At 39.0% G+C, this 20,000-nt stretch overlaps 1 protein-coding gene across 1 annotated transcript in view; it reads right to left on the bottom strand.

Annotated features, from left to right (window-relative positions):
- The window catches only part of LOC133643338 (rho guanine nucleotide exchange factor 10-like protein), a 260,630-nt gene that overhangs the window by 160,723 nt on the left and 79,907 nt on the right, over positions 1–20,000 (bottom strand). Inside the window, exon 14 of the mRNA XM_062037825.1 lies at positions 14,083–14,210. Within this exon, the coding sequence (XP_061893809.1) occupies positions 14,083–14,210 (128 nt within the window). The remainder of the gene's footprint in view (positions 1–14,082; positions 14,211–20,000) is intronic.

The following is a 20,000-nucleotide window of genomic DNA, read 5'->3' as shown; positions in this document are numbered from 1 at the left end:
TTGTACATATTACATATTGTTATGAAGGTGTCTGTTACTACATTATATATATACTTGCAGTGTGTATATTGTACATATTACATATTGTTATGAAGGTGTCTGTTACTACATTATATATATACTTGCAGTGTGTATATTGTACATATTACATATTGTTATGAAGGTGTCTGTTACTACATTATATATATACTTGCAGTGTGTATATTGTACATATTGTTATGAAGGTGTCTGTTACTACATGATATATATACTTGCAGTGTGTATATTGAACATATTACATATTGTTATGAAGGTGTCTGTTACTACATTATATATATACTTGCAGTGTGTATATTGTACACATTGTTATGAAGGTGTCTGTTACTACATTATATATATATTTGCAGTGTGTATATTGTACATATTACATGTTGTTATGAAGGTGTCTGTTACTACATTATATATATATACTTGCAGTGTGTATATTGTACATATTACATATTGTTATGAAGGTGTCTGTTACTACATTATATATATACTTGCAGTGTGTATATTGTACATATTACATATTGTTATGAAGGTGTCTGTTACTACATTATATATATACTTGCAGTGTGTATATTGTACATATTACATATTGTTATGAAGGTGTCTGTTACTACATTATATATATACTTGCAGTGTGTATATTGTACATATTACATGTTGTTATGAAGGTGTCTGTTACTACATTATATATATATACTTGCAGTGTGTATATTGTACATATTACATATTGTTATGAAGGTGTCTGTTACTACATTATATATATACTTGCAGTGTGTATATTGTACATATTACATATTGTTATGAAGGTGTCTGTTACTACATTATATATATACTTGCAGTGTGTATATTGTACATATTACATATTGTTATGAAGGTGTCTGTTACTACATTATATATATACTTGCAGTGTGTATATTGTACATATTACATATTGTTATGAAGGTGTCTGTTACTACATTATATATATACTTGCAGTGTGTATATTGTACATATTACATATTGTTATGAAGGTGTCTGTTACTACATTATATATATATTTGCAGTGTGTATATTGTACATATTACATATTGTTATGAAGGTGTCTGTTACTACATTATATATATACTTGCAGTGTGTGTATTGTACATATTACATATTGTTATGAAGGTGTCTGTTACTACATTATATATATATATTTGCAGTGTGTATATAAAACATTAATGGAGGGTTTTGAAGTTGTTTTCGAGGCTTTGAAGGCTACAAAGATGCCAACCATAAAAAGTGCAGTTCTCCTTTAAGTCAATGAGCAAGTTGTGGTAAACAAACAGACTTTATAAATCTAGTGAGTACCTCATCAAGGCAGCATGTTGATGGACTCAGACTGCGGATGGTGTTTAGTCAGTGACAGCTCTAGTGGACTAGCTGGCTGCACAGAAGCTATTTATTTTCCAGGAACTTTATCATGAAAGAATATTGCAAAGTCATCGCACTTTGATGCAGAAATGAGTTGTATTGGAAGTGAAATGAGAGTTTGTTCATGTGTTTACTGGAGCAAGAAGGATGCCAGAGTTGTTACTACAGTTTGTGTTTAATAGCTTGTATTCACCTGGCTCGTTAAATATGCCAGACTGCAAGCGGTGGGCCGGCGAGCTTCTGTTGTCATAGCCTTCTGGGCAGCATTTTGCCTTTCTCCAAGAAAAATGTCCTACACCTGTGTAGTTTTAGGTTGTTGGAAGTGTTCAGATCGCAAAAAGGATAATAGTTTCTCCAGAGTTCCTCGAGAGGTCATCAAGAAGGGAGGAAGTTGTCAAGATTTTACGAAAGAAGACGAGAAAAGTAGCTAACACTCCAGTCCAAGAGAGCAGAGTGGAAGAATGTGGAGTTTGCAGTGATCACTTTGTTAAAGGTTTGTTTGATATACTTTTAATGTTTATTATTTCACATTGAAGTATTATCTTGATATTATATTCTTAAACACGTTTGCTACGAGTGTTTTGAAAAGCAACCAACTGGGCGAGTCTAAATAAAAGAAATCAAATGTGAGCGAAATCCGAAATAGTTAAGTTTTTACCAAAGACAACAATCATAAATGAATCTTTCAGCACATACACAATGTTGACATCTATAGTTATATTTTGATAAACAATCATAAATGAATCTTTCAGCACGTACACAATGTTGACATCTATAGTTATATTTTGATGAACAATCATAAATGAATCTTTCAGCACGTACACAATGTTGACATCTATAGTTATATTTTGATGAACAATCATAAATGAATCTTTCAGCACGTACACAATGTTGACATCTATAGTTATATTTTGATGAACAATCATAAATGAATCTTTCAGCACGTACACAATGTTGACATCTATAGTTATATTTTGATGAACAATCATAAATGAATCTTTCAGCACGTACACAATGTTGACATCTATAGTTATATTTTGATAAAGACGGGAAAACACGATACTTGTAAACAACGCATGCAACAACAACAACAACAACAACAAACATGGCAGTAAACGCGAAGTTAAATCATGAAATACAACCTTACCCGAGCAAAAACGGTTTATACTTATCCGATACCAACGTCCCTGACCCAGACACACACAGAAGTTGTAGACCTCCATGCTTTTACAAGTTGCATCTGTAGAATGATGTGTGGAGCACAATAGTTCACATGTCTGGGAACTCGCCCAACAAATAATCCTTGATACCACTTGAAACTTACTTTAAAGGCCTACTGAAATGACATTTTTTTTTATTTAAACGGAGATAGCAGATCCATTCTATGTGTCATACTTGATCATTTGGCGATATTGCCATATTTTTGCTGAAAGGATTTAGTAGAGAACATCGCCGATAAAGTTCGCAACTTTTGGTCGCTGATAAAAAAAAGCCTTGCCTGTAGCGGAAGTAGCGTGACGTCACAGGTTGAAAGGCTCCTCACATTTCCCCATTGTTTACACCAGCAGCGAGAGAGATTCGGACCGAGAAAGCGATGATTACCCCATTAATTTGGGCCAGGATGAAAGATTCGTGGATGAGGAACGTGAGAGTGAAGGACTAGAGTGCAGTGCAGGACGCATCTTTTTTCGCTCTGACCGTAACTTAGGTACAAGCTGGCTCATTGGATTCCACACTCTCTCCTTTTTCTATTGTGGATCACGGATTTGTATTTTAAACCACCTGGGATACTATATCCTCTTGAAAATGAGAGTCGAGCACGCGAAATGGACATTCACAGTGACTTTTATCTCCACGACAATACATCGGTGACACACTTAGCTACTGAGCTAACGTGATAGCATCGTTCTCAAATGAAGATAGAAACAAAATAAATAAACCCCTGACTGGAAGGATAGACAGAAGATCAACAATACTATTAAACCATGGACATGTAAATACACGGTTAAAAATTCTCAGCCTGGTAAAGCTAAACTATGCTGTTGCTAACGACGCTAAGGCTAATTTAGCAACCGGACCTCACAGAACTATGTACTCTCTCCTTTTTCTATTGTGGATCACGGATTTGTATTTTAAACCACCTGGGATACTATATTCTCTTGAAAATGAGAGTCGAGCACGCGAAATGGACATTCACAGTGACTTTTATCTCCACGACAATACATCGGTGAAGCACTTTAGCTACGTAAATAACGTGATAGCATCGTGCTTAAATGCAGATAGAAACAAAATAAATAAGCCCCTGACTGGAAGGATAGACAGAAGATCAACAATACTATTAAACCATGGACATGTAAATACACGGTTAATGCTTTCCAGCCTGGCGAAGCTTAACAATGCTGTTGCTAACGATGCCATTGAAGCTAACTTAGCAACGGGGACCTCACAGAGCTATGCTAAAAACATTAGCGCTCCACCTACGCCAGCCAGCCCTCATCTGCTCATCAACACCCGTGCTCACCTGCGTTCCAGCGATCGACGGAAGGACGAAGGACTTCACCCGATCATCCGTGCGGTCGGCGGATAGCGCGTCTGCTATCCAAGTCAAAGTCCTCCTGGTTGTGTTGCTGCAGCCAGCCGCTAATACACCGATCCCACCTACAACTTTCTTCTTTGCAGTCTTCATTGTTCATTAAACAAATTGCAAAAGATTCACCAACACAGATGTCCACAATACTGTGGAATTATGAGATGAAAACAGAGCTTTTTGTATTGGATTTAAAGGTGTCAGAATACTTCCGTTTAACTATTGACGTCACGCGCATACGTCATCATACATAGACGTTTTCAACCGGAAGTTTAGCAGGAAATTTAGAATGTCACTTTATAAGTTAACCCGGCCGTATTGGCATGTGTTGCAATGTTAAGATGTCATCATTGATATATAAACTATCAGACTGCGTGGTCGCTAGTAGTGGCTTTCAGTAGGCCTTTAAACACGTAAAAGGACACACTACTTGGCAGACATTGCATTGTTTTGCTCTGATCTGCTTCTACTGGTGAGATGACAGGAAGCTGCCATACTGTAAATCGGGAAGTAGATCTACATAGATGTTCCAATTGACTACTTTAGGCTGCTTTACTTGAAATGTCATCAAATGTGGAGCCGAGTTAACAAGTGCTCAAGCTGACACGCCACATGCTTCCTCTCACACAAACGTGATAGAAACAGCTCGGCATTAAAGGCCTACTGAAACCCACTACTACCGACCACGCAGTCTGATAGTTTATATATCAATGATGAAATCTTAACATTATAACACATGCCAATACGGCCGGGTTAACTTATAAAGTGACATTTTAAATTTGCCGCTAAACTTCCGGTTCGAAACGCCTCTGAGGATGACGTATGCGTGTGACGTTGCCCGGCGAACACGGGTATGCCTTCCACATTGAAGCCGATACGAAAACGCTCTGTTTTCATTTCATAATTCCACAGTATTCTGGACATCTGTGTTCGTGAATCTGTTTCAATCATGTTCATTGCATTATGGAGAAGGAAGCCAAGCAAGCAAAGAAGAAAGTTGTCGGTGCGAAATGGACGTATTTTTCGAACGTAGTCAGCCACAACAGTACACAGCCGGCGCTTCTTTGTTTACATTCCCGAAAGATGCAGTCAAGATGGAAGAACTCGGATAACAGAGACTCTAACCAGGAGGACTTTTGATTTGGATACACAGACGCCTGTAGAGAACTGGGACAACACAGACTCTTACCAGGATTACTTTGATTTGGATGACAAAGACGCAGACGTGCTACTGTGAGTATGCAGCTTTGGCTTTTTTTTGCGTATGTACGTAACTTTTTTAAAATATATAAGCTTTATGAACCTTGGGTTAGGTGAACGGTCTTTTGGGCTGAGTGATTGTGTGTGTTGATCATGTGTTTGAATTGTATTGGCGTGTTCTATGGAGCTAGGAGCTAGCAGAGGAGCTAGGAGCTAGCATAACACGTACCGTACCGTAAGTGCGCGTCACGTACGTAACTTTTTAAAAACATATAAGCTTTATGAACCTTGGGTTAGGTGAACGGTCTTTTGGGCTGAGTGATTGTGTGTGTTGATCAGGTGTTTGAATTGTATTGGCGTGTTCTATGGAGCTAGGAGCTAGCAGAGGAGCTAGGAGCTAGCATAACAAACACGCAGGTGTTATTATGCAGGATTAATTTGTGGCATATTAAATATAAGCCTGGTTGTGTTGTGGCTAATAGAGTATATATATGTCTTGTGTTTATTTACTGTTGTAGTCATTCCCAGCTGAATATCAGGTACCGTGAGTATGCAGCCTTGGCTGCTAAACATTCGATAACTTGACCGTATGTGCGCGTCACGTACGTAACTTTTTAAAAATATATAAGCTTTATGAACCTTGGGTTAGGTAAACGGTCTTTTGGGCTGAGTGATTGTGTGTGTTGATCAGGTGTTTGAATTGTATTGGCGTGTTCTATGGAGCTAGGAGCTAGCAGAGGAGCTAGGAGCTAGCATAACAAACACGCAGGTGTTTTTATGCAGGATTAATTTGTGGCATATTAAATATAAGCCTGGTTGTGTTGTGGCTAATAGAGTATATATATGTCTTGTGTTTATTTACTGTTGTAGTCATTCCCAGCTGAATATCAGGTCACCCCCGGCTCTCACAGCATCTTCCCTATCTGAATAGCTTCAACTCCCTACTAGTCCTTCACTTGCACTTTACTCATCCACAAATCTTTCATCCTCGCTCAAATTAATGGGGAAATTGTCGCTTTCTCGGTCCGAATCTCTCTCACTTCATGCGGCCATCATTGTAAACAATAGGGAACTTTGCGTATATGTTCAACTGACTACGTCACGCTACTTCCGGTAGGGGCAAGCCTTTTTTTTATCAGATTCCAAAAGTTGCAATCTTTATCGTCGTTGTTCTATACTAAATCCTTTCAGCAAAAATATGGCAATATCGCGAAATGATCAAGTATGACACATAGAATAGATCTGCTATCCCCGTTTAAATAAAAAAAATTCATTTCAGTAGGCCTTTAAACCAAGATGATGGAAATCAGAAAGTGTGTTTCTCACTATGACCTTAGCGAAGCCACGCCCCCTCACTGCTGTGAGAAGATACACCTGTAATGGCAGCCATCCAGCTACCTGGCCAGGTGACTCCTTTGACAGTGTGAGAGGACGTCAACAAACATCTGGCAGCATGAAGCAGGTGAGTAAGTGTTTCAATCATCACTGACATTCTGCCTCTTCTTGGAATTTCTCCCTCCCCAGGAGTCCTGCTACTCCAACACAATCAGTCCTTCTTGCCCTCTTCTGTCCCCACCACGGCTCGGCAAACAGGATGCATTATGGGCCGCCATTATTTCAGTTTCCTCCTCCTGTTTATCAAAATATAACTATAGATGTCAACATTGTGTATGTGCTAGTATTTGTTTATGATTGTTTATCAAAATATAACTATAGATGTCAACATTGTGTACGTGCTGAAAGATTTTTTTATGATTGTTTATCAATCATAAACTACAGTTGTCAACATTGTGTATGTGCTGAAATATTGGTTTTGCATTACCATTAATTGATTAACGTGGACCCCGACTTAAACAAGTTGAAAAACGTATTTGGGTGTTACCATTTAGTGGTCAATCGTACGGAATACGTACTGTACTGTGCAGTCTACTAATAAAAGTTTCAATCAATCAATCAATCAATCAATCAATTGGTACCTGTTTTTGTGTATTTAGGATGTTAAATCCAACCATGAAAGCATGGCGCAGATATTTATAAAACAATCTTGCCTTCCTCTTAACAAGCAGTTTGGAATTTACCCCAACTTGTGGCGTCTTTCCCAGCGGATATATCCATATATGGTCGACTTTTACCCAAGTGCTGTGTGCGAGGCCGCCATTTTCTCTCTCCTCTTCTTGTGAGACCTTCATCCTCTGCTGTTGCCATTTCTAATACAAAGTAGCGTACAATTCTAACTTGTATCTGTCAGCAGGTGCGCTATAAAAAAAGCTAAAAAAAAATACAACATGGCTGACGGGGGAGAAGATGCAGTCGAAGTGGAGGCACGTAAATAAGATCCTGTCAGAAAGAGGCTTGAAGATGGTCTGTAAAATATAATCTATGTGACATTTTGAGCAAAGAACCACCATTACATGTCATGTAGACCACAAGGAAGTCTTTTAAATGTAGAAAAAAACACCATGGCCCACTTATTTCAAACATTTACTTTTTCGGATTTGGAAATCCCATTTTTTGCTCATTCGTCTTACTTTTGTTGCATTTTTTCAAAGCTGCGTTGAATTGGATCAACGTGAGCCACATATACGGTTTTCAAGATGACCAAATCCGGATTAGCAGTGCTCTAAATGTAGGGTTTCCCTTAATGTAACTGAACACCCGTACATTTTAGAATAACACCACAGCATTTTCACTACTGCCACACCTAAAATATAAGTGTTTTTACTTGAAAACAAATTAAAGTAATATAATATATTGTAGCCCCCAGAAGAAATCATACAAAGTTTGACGCTATTTTTAACTTTTATTACCAATCGTATGCTAACAAACGACACAATTCCAACAGGTTTTGCCTCCCGTGCAAACACTTTTGTCTCGTGAGTCTTCGCTTCCCCGGACACACAGCAACACTTCCTCATTCTCAGCCAATCACGGGAAAAACTGACACCAAATCCAAACCACACGAACATAAAACATTATCGTTAGCTGGCCGTAACAGTATGAAATACGTATTACGTATGAAAAAAGACATTGATCACAGAAAACAGCGCTACCAGAACCGGATGTAAACGAAACGCAAGGCATTGTCTGGAGTGCTGTCAGCATGTCTGTGATGTGGACGTGATTTTTTATATATATTGCAGATTTACCAACTTTGCGCCTAGATCAATCCGGATGGTTATTTTCCTCTTTGGAGGACACGACGTCCACAGTTTCCAAAAACAATTTGAAATGTGGACTCGTCAGACCACAGAACACTTTTCCACTTTGCATCAGTCCATCTCGGATGAGCTCGGGCCCAGCGAAGCCGGCGGCGTTTCTGGGTGTTGTTGATAAATGGCTTTCGCTTTGCATAGAGTTTTAACTTGCACTTACAGATGTAGCGACCAACTGTAGTTACTGACAGTGGGTTTTCTGATGGGTTCCTGAGCCCATGTGGTGATATCCTTTACACACAGATGTCAGGTATTCAATGTTACGTGCAGTGATTTCTCCAGTTTTTCTGAACCTTTTGATGATATTACGGAGCGTAGATGGTGAAGTCCCTAAATTCCTTGCAATAGCTGCTTGAGAAATAAACAATTTGCTCACACATTTGTTGACAAAGTGGTGACCCTCGCCCCGTCCTTGTTTGTGAACGACTGAGCATTTCATGGAAGCTGCTTTTATACCCAATCATGGCACCCACCTGTTCCCAATTAGCCTGTTCACCTGTGGGATGTTCCAAATAAGTGTTTGACGAGCATTCCTCAACTTCCTCACTCTTTTTTGCCACTTGTGCCAGCTTTTTTGAAACGCGTTGCAGGCATCAAATTCCAAATGAGCTAATTTGCAAAAAATAAAGTTTTCCAGTTGGAACGTTGAATATCTTGTCTTTGCAGTCTATTCAATTGAATATATTGAATATATCGTATGCTGTTTTTATTCACCATTTACACAACGTGACAACTTCACTGCTTTTGTATAATAAAGCTAGGAATACTTGCCATTACTTCCAATAGATTTATATTTCCATTGTAAAAGTGATGTTATCATATTTTGTGCAATATTTCATACACTCATGTCAGCTTGTTTTGGTCCAGTTTTCCATGCGTAAATACATCATACTATAAGAAAATACATAAGACGATGTGCAATCCCTGAGATGGGTAGGTTGCGAGTTCCAACCCCGGCCGAGTCATACCAAAGACTATACAAATGTGAGCCATTACCTCCCTGCTTGACTCTCAGCATCAAGGCTTGGAATTGGGGGTTAAATCACCAAAAAAAGATTCCCGGGCGCGGCCACCGCTGATGCTCACTGCTCCCCTCACCTCCCAGGGGGTGAACAAGGGGATGGGTCGAATGCAGAGAATAATCTCGCCACACCTAGTGTGTGTGTGTGTGTGTGTGTGTGTGTGACAGTCATTGCTACTTTTTAATAGCAGAACTTTAACCAAAGGAGAAGTGTATTTTCAGCACAATTATTATATGCAACAATACTATGTTGGGGGAGTTACTGAAAACCAGTAACTAGTTACTTTGTTTCAAAAGTAACTCAGTTACTTACACCAAAAAGTAATGCGTTACTGTGAAAAGTAACTATTTAGTTACTTCTTTTTTTCATCTTCTTTTTTTTAAGGCTCCCATTAATGCCCTTTTAGCCTTCATTTCAGTACTGTTGTTGCACTGGACAATAATACAATGTGTTGATCAACTTGACATGCTTTTGCATCACTCAACTCACAAAGCAATGTGCTCTACATACAATACACAAACTCTGCTAAGAAATGTGCTCTACATACAATACACAAACTCTGCTAAGAAATGTGCTCTACATACAACACACATACAATGTGCTCTACATACAACACACAAACTCTGCTAAGCAATGTGCTCTACATACAACACACAACAATGTGCTCTACATACAACACACAACAATGTGCTCTACATACAACACACAAACTCTGCTAAGCAATGTGCTCTACATACAACACACAACAATGTGCTCTACATACAACACACAACAATGTGCTCTACATACAACACACAAACAATGTGCTCTACATACAACACACAACAATGTGCTCTACATACAACACACAAACAATGTGCTCTACATACAACACACAACAATGTGCTCTACATACAACACACAAACAATGTGCTCTACATACAATACACAACAATGTGGTCTACATACAACACACAAACAATGTGCTCTACATACAATACACAACAATGTGGTCTACATACAACACACAAACAATGTGGTCTACATACAATACACAACAATGTGGTCTACATACAACACACAAACAATGTGGTCTACATACAACACACAAAGACAAAGATATGTTTCAAAGGGCCAATTTGTTTCAGGCCAGAACAAATTGACAAAACTATTTTCAATAGCTGCAAAATAATGGCACTTTAAAGGCCTACTGAAATGATTTTTTTTTATTTAAACGGGAATAGCAGATCCATTCTATGTGTCATACTTGATCATTTGGCAATATTGCCATATTTTTGCTGAAAGGATTTAGTAGAGAAAATCGACGATAAAGTTCGCAACTTTTGCTCGCTGATAAAAAAAAAGCCTTGCCTGTAGCGGAAGTAGCGTGACGTCACAGGAGCTAGTATTCCTCACAATTCCCCGTTGTTTACAATGGAGCGAGAGAGATTCGGAGTGAGAAAGCGACAATTACCCCATTAATTTGAGCGAGGATGAAAGATTCGTAGATGAGGAACGTTACAGTGAAGGACTTGAGAGGCAGTGATGGACGTATCTTTTTCCGCTCTGACCGTAACTTAGGTACAAGCTGGCTCATTGGATTCCACACTCTCTCCTTTTTCTATTGTGGATCACGGATTTGTATTTTAAACCACCTGGGATACTATATCCTCTTGAAAATGAGGGTCGAGAACGCGAAATGGACATTTAAAGTGACTTTTATCTCCACGACAATACATCGGTGACACACTTAGCTACTGAGCTAACGTGCTAGCATCGTTCTCAAATGAAGATATAAACAAAATAAATAAACCCCTGACTGGAAGGATAGACAGAAGATCAACAATACTATTAAACCATGTACATGTAACTACACGGTTACAAATTCTCAGCCTGGTAAGGCTTAACAATGCTGTTGCTAACGACGCTAAGGCTAATTTAGCAACTTAGCAACCGGACCTCACAGAACTATGATAAAACATTAGCGCTCCACCTACGCCAGCCAGCCCTCATCTTCCCATCAACAGCCGTGCTCACCTGCGTTCCAGCGATCGACGGCGCGACGAAGGACTTCATCCGTGGGTTTGGCGGCAAGCATCGGCTAGGCGTAGTAAGTAGTCCTTGTTGTGTTGCTGTAAGTATTGTACTTAGCCGCTAATACACCGATCGATCCCACCTACAACGTTCTTCTTTGCAGTCTTCATTGTTCATTAAACAAATTGCAAAAGATTCACCAACACAGATGTCCACAATACTGTGGAATTTTGTCGAAGAAAACAAGAGGTTTTTGTATCGGGTCGATGGGGTCCAACCACTTCCGTAGATTTTGTGACGTCACGCGCATGAATCATATCCAAAGGAGTTTTTCAACCGGAAGTGTGGCGGGAAATTTAGAATGTCACTTTATAAGTTAACCCGGCCGTATTGGCATGTGTTGCAATGTTAAGATGTCATCATTGATATATAAACTATCAGACTGCGTGGTCGCTAGTAGTGGCTTTCAGTAGGCCTTTAACTTTAAGCAGATAGGATCTTTGATCCAAGACACAAACTTTGTCTCCATGTTAAGAAACTCCACTTCTGGCTTCACCATGATGTCTTGTTAGTTGTTATGAGAGTAGCGTATGTGTGTGTGTGTGTGTGTGTGTGTGTGTGTGTGTGTGTGTGTGTGTGTGTGTGTGTGTGTGTGTGTGTGTGTGTGTGTGTGTGTGTGTGTGTGTGTGTGTGTGTGTGTGTGTGTGTGTGTGTGTGTGTGTGTGTGTGTGTGTGTGTGTGTGTGTGTTGTTGGAAGCATATCCATATTTAAGTGTTACTTCTTTCTAAACTCTTATAGTATAGCCCAGGGGTCGGCGAGCCGCATGCGGCTCTTTAGCGCCGCCCTAGTGGCTCTCTGGAGATTTTTCAAAAATGTATGAAGAATGGAAAAAGATGAGGGGAAAAAATGTATTTTTTTGTTTTAATATGGTTTGTGTAGGAGGACAAACGTGACACAAACCTCCCTAATTGTTATAAATCACACTGTTTATATTAAATATGCTTCACTGATTCCAGTATTTGGCGAGCGCCGTTTTGTCCTACTACTTTTGGCGGTCCTTGAACTCACCGTATAGTTTGTTTACATGTATAACTTTCTCCGACTTTCTAGGACGTGTTTTATGCCACTTTTTTTTCTGTCTCATTTTGTCCACCACACTTTTAACGTTGTGCATGAATGCACAAAGGTGAGTTTTGTTGATGTTATTGACTTGTGTGGAGTGCTAACCAGACATATTTGGTCACTGCATGACTGCAAGCTAATCGATGCTAACATGCTATTTAGGCTAGCGATATGTACATATTGCATCATTATGCCTCATTTGTAGCTATATTTGAGGTCATTTAGTTTCCTTTAAGTCCTCTTAATTAAATTTATATCTCATGACACACTATCTGTATGTAATATGGCTTTTCATTTTTTGCGGCTCCAGACAGATTTGTTTTTGTATTTTTGGTCCAATATGGCTCTTTCAACATTTTAGTCCCAACACTGGCAATACCTGCATAATCATTCACAAACACTGGTAATGCCTGCATAATCATTCACCAACACTGGTAATACCTGCATAATCATTCACCAACACTGGTAATACCTGCATAATCATTCACCAACACTGGTAATACCTGCATAATCATTCACCAACACTGGCAATACCTGCATAATCATTCACCAACACTGGTAATACCTGCATAATCATTCACCAACACTGGTAATACCTGCATAATCATTCACCAACACTGGTAATACCTGCATAATCATTCACCAACACTGGTAATACCTGCATAATCATTCACCAACACTGGTAATACCTGCATAATCATTCACCAACACTGGTAATACCTGCATAATCATTCACCAACACTGGTAATACCTGCATAATCATTCACCAACACTGGTAATACCTGCATAATCATTCACCAACACTGGTAATACCTGCATAATCATTCACCAACACTGGTAATACCTGCATAATCATTCACCAACACTGGTAATACCTGCATAATCATTCACCAACACTGGTAATACCTGCATAATCATTCACCAACACTGGCAATACCTGCATAATCATTCACCAACACTGGTAATACCTGCATAATCATTCACCAACACTGGTAATACCTGCATAATCATTCACCAACACTGGTAATACCTGCATAATCATTCACCAACACTGGTAATACCTGCATAATCATTCACCAACACTGGTAATACCTGCATAATCATTCACCAACACTGGCAATACCTGCATAATCATTCACCAACACTGGTAATACCTGCATAATCATTCACCAACACTGGTAATACCTGCATAATCATTCACCAACACTGGTAATACCTGCATAATCATTCACCAACACTGGCAATACCTGCATAATCATTCACCAACACTGGTAATACCTGCATAATCATTCACAAATAGTTCACCAATTTCATAATCCCACTTGTTGCTTACTTCCCTTCTATTTTCAAGTATGCGCACACCCAGCGGATACTGATTTAGAAACAACTTTCTGCAAAAAAACTGTTGGGGAATGTCGAAAGCAGCAGCAAGAAGAAGAAGAAGAAGAAGAAGAAGAAGAAGAAGCTTTGAGGAGAGAACAAAGGCGCTCGGGTGATTGTACGTACTTGTCGGGTCTGCCGGGCACCTGCAGGCGTAAGCGGCATTTGTTGGCACTCTGGATCTGCTCCTCTTTGATACGGATGAACCTCTGCAGAGCCAAGCACCAGTCCTGGGCCACTGTGGTGTTCAGGTTCTTTGATGGGGAGGCAGAGGAAACACGTTCAAACAAACAAACCAAAAAAAATGTTTGTTGTGGGGCAACAGAAATTAAAGAAAAATATCAAAGCTTTGCAAATGAAGGAGCAGAAATAAGTTTTGCAACAATTCTGATATAACTGCTGCTGGAGTTGTACGGTATACCAGTACTAGTATAGTGCTGCGATACTAATCAATCATATTCCGTACTATACCGCCTCTAAAAAGTACCGGTCACACCCTCTTTTTTTTTTTTTTTTAACAGGCATGACGGAGCGTCGTGGTGTCATTGCCGGTTTCACGAGCAGAGGAGCATGTTGGGCAGCGCGCGCACACAGAGTACTTACAAGCAGACACGGTGTGTCGACAGAAAAGGGAGAACGGACGCGTTTTGGTGTAAAAAGGTAAAGATAAAGGTGAAGTTATAACACTGAAACACCCTCAGGACGAGCTGCTTTAAAAAAATGCACGCTAACATCCATCCACGGTGTTTTAGCTACTTCTAAATCGCTAATCCTCGTCTCCATGGCAACAAATAAAGTATGTTTCGTACAAGTAGCATTATCACTGGAGGACGAGGAATAGCTAAACGTGCTTCACTAGGAGGATACAATAGCTCACCGGCGTCACAATGTAAACAAATGCCATGGGTGGATCTACACCTGACATCCACTGTAATGATACCAAGTACAAGAGTGTATCTAGTCGATACTACTATGATTACATTTTATTTAAAATTCATATTATGTTTATAAAGTCAGTAAATATGTCCCTGGACACATGAGGACTTTGAATATGACCAATGTATGATCCTGTAACTACTTGGTATCGCATCGATACCTAAATGCGTGGTATCATCCAAAACTAATGTCAAGTATCAAAGAAGAGAAGAATAAGTGATTATTACATTTGAACAGAAGTGTAGATAGAACAACATTACAACGTTGATGTTGCATTGAGGATATAGAACATTACACATGGCACGGAAAAATCTGTCAAAATGTTTGAGTACGACTTTGGTAAGCTACGAAGACGCACCGCTTGATGGATTTTCAGAGCATTACAGTTACCATAGTCAGACGTACTGTGCTTCAACATACGGTATTATTATGGTGTGTGTATAAGGACCCCAAAATGACACCGATTAGGCGACTATGTCTTTGGAGGTGGGAGGGGCCTATACCAAGGAGCATGTCTTTGGAGGTGGGAGGGGCCTATCCCCAGGTGCATGTCTATATAAAAACAATACCACTGTTCTTAGCGGTAAAATTCAAACAACAGAGCTGCCAGTTATTTTTTGGGTTTTTAACCGTAAAATCTTATTGTTTTAATTATTTTTTTGTTTGTTTTTTAATGTTTTAGTGTCTTACTATATATGGGAAAAAAATATTTGATTTGATTGTACAGTAAAAAACTCAAGTCAGCGGAATTTAACCATAAAATCTTGTTGTTTTAATGTTTTTTTGGTTTGTTTTTTAATGTTTTAGTGTCTTACTATATATGGGAAAAAAAATATTTGATTTGATTTTACAGTAAAAAACTCAAGTCAGCTGAATTTAACCATAAAATCTCGTTGTTTTAATGTTTTGTTTTTTAATGTTTTAGTGTCTTACTATATATGGGAAAAAAATATTTGATTTGATTTTACAATAAAAAAACTAAAGTCAGCGGAATTTTAACCATAAAATCTTGTTGTTTTAATGTTTTTTTGGTTTGTTTTTTAATGTTTTAGTGTCTTACTATATATGGAAAAAAACAGTTGCAAAGTTGATTTTACGGTAAAAAAATCAGTCAGCGGAATTCAACCGTAAATTCTATTGTCAATTTTACAGTCTACAATTTGATTGATAAGTTGTTTTGAAATTATAAGTCAAGCAGATATTTAAGTACAGTATTTGTCTCTATTTTAACAAAAAGTATTTTTGGAATACATGATAATATAATATTTTGATAATATTGAAATTTTAAAGATATGCAATGGCATGCAGTACATGATTTTTAATGTCAAAAAGGAAAGAACAAAATAAGTTAGCAAGAAAAGATTAAGCATTTTATTAACGCATATTATTTCCAGACTTTCGCGGGCCACATAAAATAATGTACGGGCCAGATTTGGCCCCCGGGCCTTGAGTTTGACTGTGCCTTAGAGCAGTGGTCCCCAACCACCGGTTGGTACCGGGCCGCACAAGAATTAAAAAAAAAAAAAAAAAAAAAAAATTATTATTATTATTATTTTTTTTTAAATGAAATCAACATAAAAAACACAATATATACATTATATATCAATATAGATCAATAAAGTCTGCAGGGATACAGTCCGTAAGCACACATGATTGTATTTATTTATGTAAAAAAAAAAAATTAAAATTTTTTTTTTTTTTTTTTAAATACACCCCCCTTACACACCGGTCCGTGGGACAAATTTTCAAGCGTTGACCGGTCCGCAGCTACAAAAAGGTTGGGGACCACTGCCTTAGAGCGTAGGTTGGAACTGTATCTAAGTGTACAGCCCAATACGTCTCTCCTCATTGAGCAAAATGGAACTCTGTCTCTGCATGATTCCTTGCTTCTTGTCTGTTTAATAGATGTCATCAGTGTTTGAACCTGACACTCATTTGTGTGAATCTGCTTTCACTCGGTAATAAAAGGCTGAAAGCTCCAATAGACAACTTTGCATCCACAGCTGAGATCATGTATGGTGAACGTGAAGGTTCACTCCCTGCATACATTCAGTCCAAAAATGTACAACAATACATTTCACATTAAAAGTCTGCAGTCACACAGAACCAGCTTTGTATTTTCTCCATTTGCCGGTTGGTGTGCAGCGATGTTAGCATGTTCATATTCCTGTATTAGCACAGGAGGGCAAAGGTGGCGCCATTATCCTAAGAGGCTCTTCTGTGATTGTTGAGTACCCCCCCCCCTCCGCCCGCCCGCCCACGCCACCACCCGTGCTGTGGGTAAATAACACTCCTCCCGCGTTGGCAGTGGCAGACCACTGGGAAGTGTCCTGATTTGAACGCCGCGGGGGAGCAGCACACTTTACTTTCCAGCATAACCAAAGTGACAAGTGAATGTCGGATCATCTTAGAGACACCTTTGTCACGCTGGAATGCAACATTTGGTTATTTTCCTCCTTTTGACAACAAATTAGACATTTCTTTCTGACGGACATGACGGAGGAACACGTGTGAGTCAACACGCACGGAGCACTTACAAGCAGAAACAGACAGGAGAGGGAGAATGGACGTATTTTGGCTTTAAAACTATTTACTGAGTTCTATTTACTGTTTTAATTGGTTTTACCCTTTAAAGGCCTACTGAAAGCCACTACTACCGACCACGCAGTCTGATAGTTTATATATCAATGATGAAATCTTAACATTATAACACATGCCAATACGGCCGGGTTAACTTATAAAGTGACATTTTAAATTTGCCGCTAAACTTCCGGTTCGAAACGCCTCTGAGGATGACGTATGCGTGTGACGTGGCCCGGCGAACACGGGTATGCCTTCCACATTGAAGCCAATACGAAAAAGCTCTGTTTTCATTTCATAATTCCACAGTATTCTGGACATCTGTGTTCGTGAATCTGTTTCAATCATGTTCATTGCATTATGGAGAAGGAAGCCGAGCAAGCAAAGAAGAAAGTTGTCGGTGCGAAATGGACGTATTTTTCGAACGTAGTCAGCCACAACAGTACACAGCCGGCGCTTCTTTGTTTACATTCCTGAAAGATGCAGTCAAGATGGAAGAACTCGGATAACAGAGACTCTAACCAGGAGGACTTTTGACTTGGATACACAGACGCCTGTAGAGAACTGGGACAACACAGACTCTTACCAGGATTACTTTGATTTGGATGACAAAGACGCAGACGTGCTACTGTGAGTATGCAGCTTTGGCTTTTTTTTGCGTATGTACGTAACTTTTTTAAAATATATAAGCTTTATGAACCTTGGGTTAGGTGAACGGTCTTTTGGGCTGAGTGATTGTGTGTGTTGATCATGTGTTTGAATTGTATTGGCGTGTTCTATGGAGCTAGGAGCTAGCAGAGGAGCTAGGAGCTAGCATAACACGTACCGTACCGTACGTGCGCGTCACGTACGTAACTTTTTAAAAATATATAAGCTTTATGAACCTTGGGTTAGGTGAACGGTCTTTTGGGCTGAGTGATTGTGTGTGTTGATCAGGTGTTTGAATTGTATTGGCGTGTTCTATGGAGCTAGGAGCTAGCAGAGGAGCTAGGAGCTAGCATAACAAACACGCAGGTGTTATTATGCAGGATTAATTTGTGGCATATTAAATATAAGCCTGGTTGTGTTGTGGCTAATAGAGTATATATATGTCTTGTGTTTATTTACTGTTGTAGTCATTCCCAGCTGAATATCAGGTACCGTGAGTATGCAGCCTTGGCTGCTAAACATTCGATAACTTGACCGTATGTGCGCGTCACGTACGTAACTTTTTAAAAATATATAAGCTTTATGAACCTTGGGTTAGGTAAACGGTCTTTTGGGCTGAGTGATGGTGTGTGTTGATCAGGTGTTTGAATTGTATTGGCGTGTTCTATGGAGCTAGGAGCTAGCAGAGGAGCTAGGAGCTAGCATAACAAACACGCAGGTGTTTTTATGCAGGATTAATTTGTGGCATATTAAATATAAGCCTGGTTGTGTTGTGGCTAATAGAGTATATATATGTCTTGTGTTTATTTACTGTTGTAGTCATTCCCAGCTGAATATCAGGTCACCCCCGGCTCTCACAGCATCTTCCCTATCTGAATAGCTTCAACTCCCCACTAGTCCTTCACTTGCACTTTACTCATCCACAAATCTTTCATCCTCGCTCAAATTAATGGGGAAATTGTCGCTTTCTCGGTCCGAATCTCTCTCACTTCATGCGGCCATCATTGTAAACAATAGGGAACTTTGCGTATATGTTCAACTGACTACGTCACGCTACTTCCGGTAGGTGCAAGCCTTTTTTTTATCAGATACCAAAAGTTGCAATCTTTATCGTCGTTGTTCTATACTAAATCCTTTCAGCAAAAATATGGCAATATCGCGAAATGATCAAGTATGACACATAGAATAGATCTGCTATCCCCGTTTAAATAAAAAAAATTCATTTCAGTAGGCCTTTAAAATCGTTTTTAATCATATTTATTTTTATATTGGTTTTATATGTATTTATTTTTTGTTTTTATTCAGTCATTGGTGGAGCTAAGGATAATATTTGAATATTGTTTTTAATATTGTTGTGCAGCACTTTGGAAACATGTTTGTTGTTTGAATGTATAAATAAAGTGAATTGGATTAAAACTGACGATAAAGGTGAAGCTATACCACAGAGCTAGTTAGCTAGCGGCTAACGTCTCGCTGTAGCGTTTTAGCTACTTCTAAATCACTAATCATCGCCTCAAAGGAAGTTTCTTACAAGTATCATTATCACTGCAGCTTCAAAGGATGGATAATGCCGGTATTAAAGTAGACTAAAATGTACCATAGTAGCAATACAAAATATAACATATACCGTATTTTACGCACTATAAGGCGCACCGGATTATAAGGCGCACCTTCAACAAATGGCCTATTTTAAAACGTTGTTCATATATAAGGCGCACCGCAGTATAAGGCGCATAGAATAGACGCTACAGTAGAGGCTGGGGTTGCGAGACCTGTTGTGGTTCAATATTGGTCCATATATAAGGCGCACCGGATTATAAGGCGCATTTTCAATGAATGGCCTATTTTAAAACTTTGTTCATATATAAGGTGCGCCGCAT

The sequence above is a fragment of the Entelurus aequoreus genome, linkage group LG26 (genome assembly GCF_033978785.1).
Source record: "Entelurus aequoreus isolate RoL-2023_Sb linkage group LG26, RoL_Eaeq_v1.1, whole genome shotgun sequence".
NCBI lineage: Eukaryota > Metazoa > Chordata > Actinopteri > Syngnathiformes > Syngnathidae > Entelurus > Entelurus aequoreus.
This window is presented reverse-complemented; position numbering and strand designations above follow the sequence as displayed.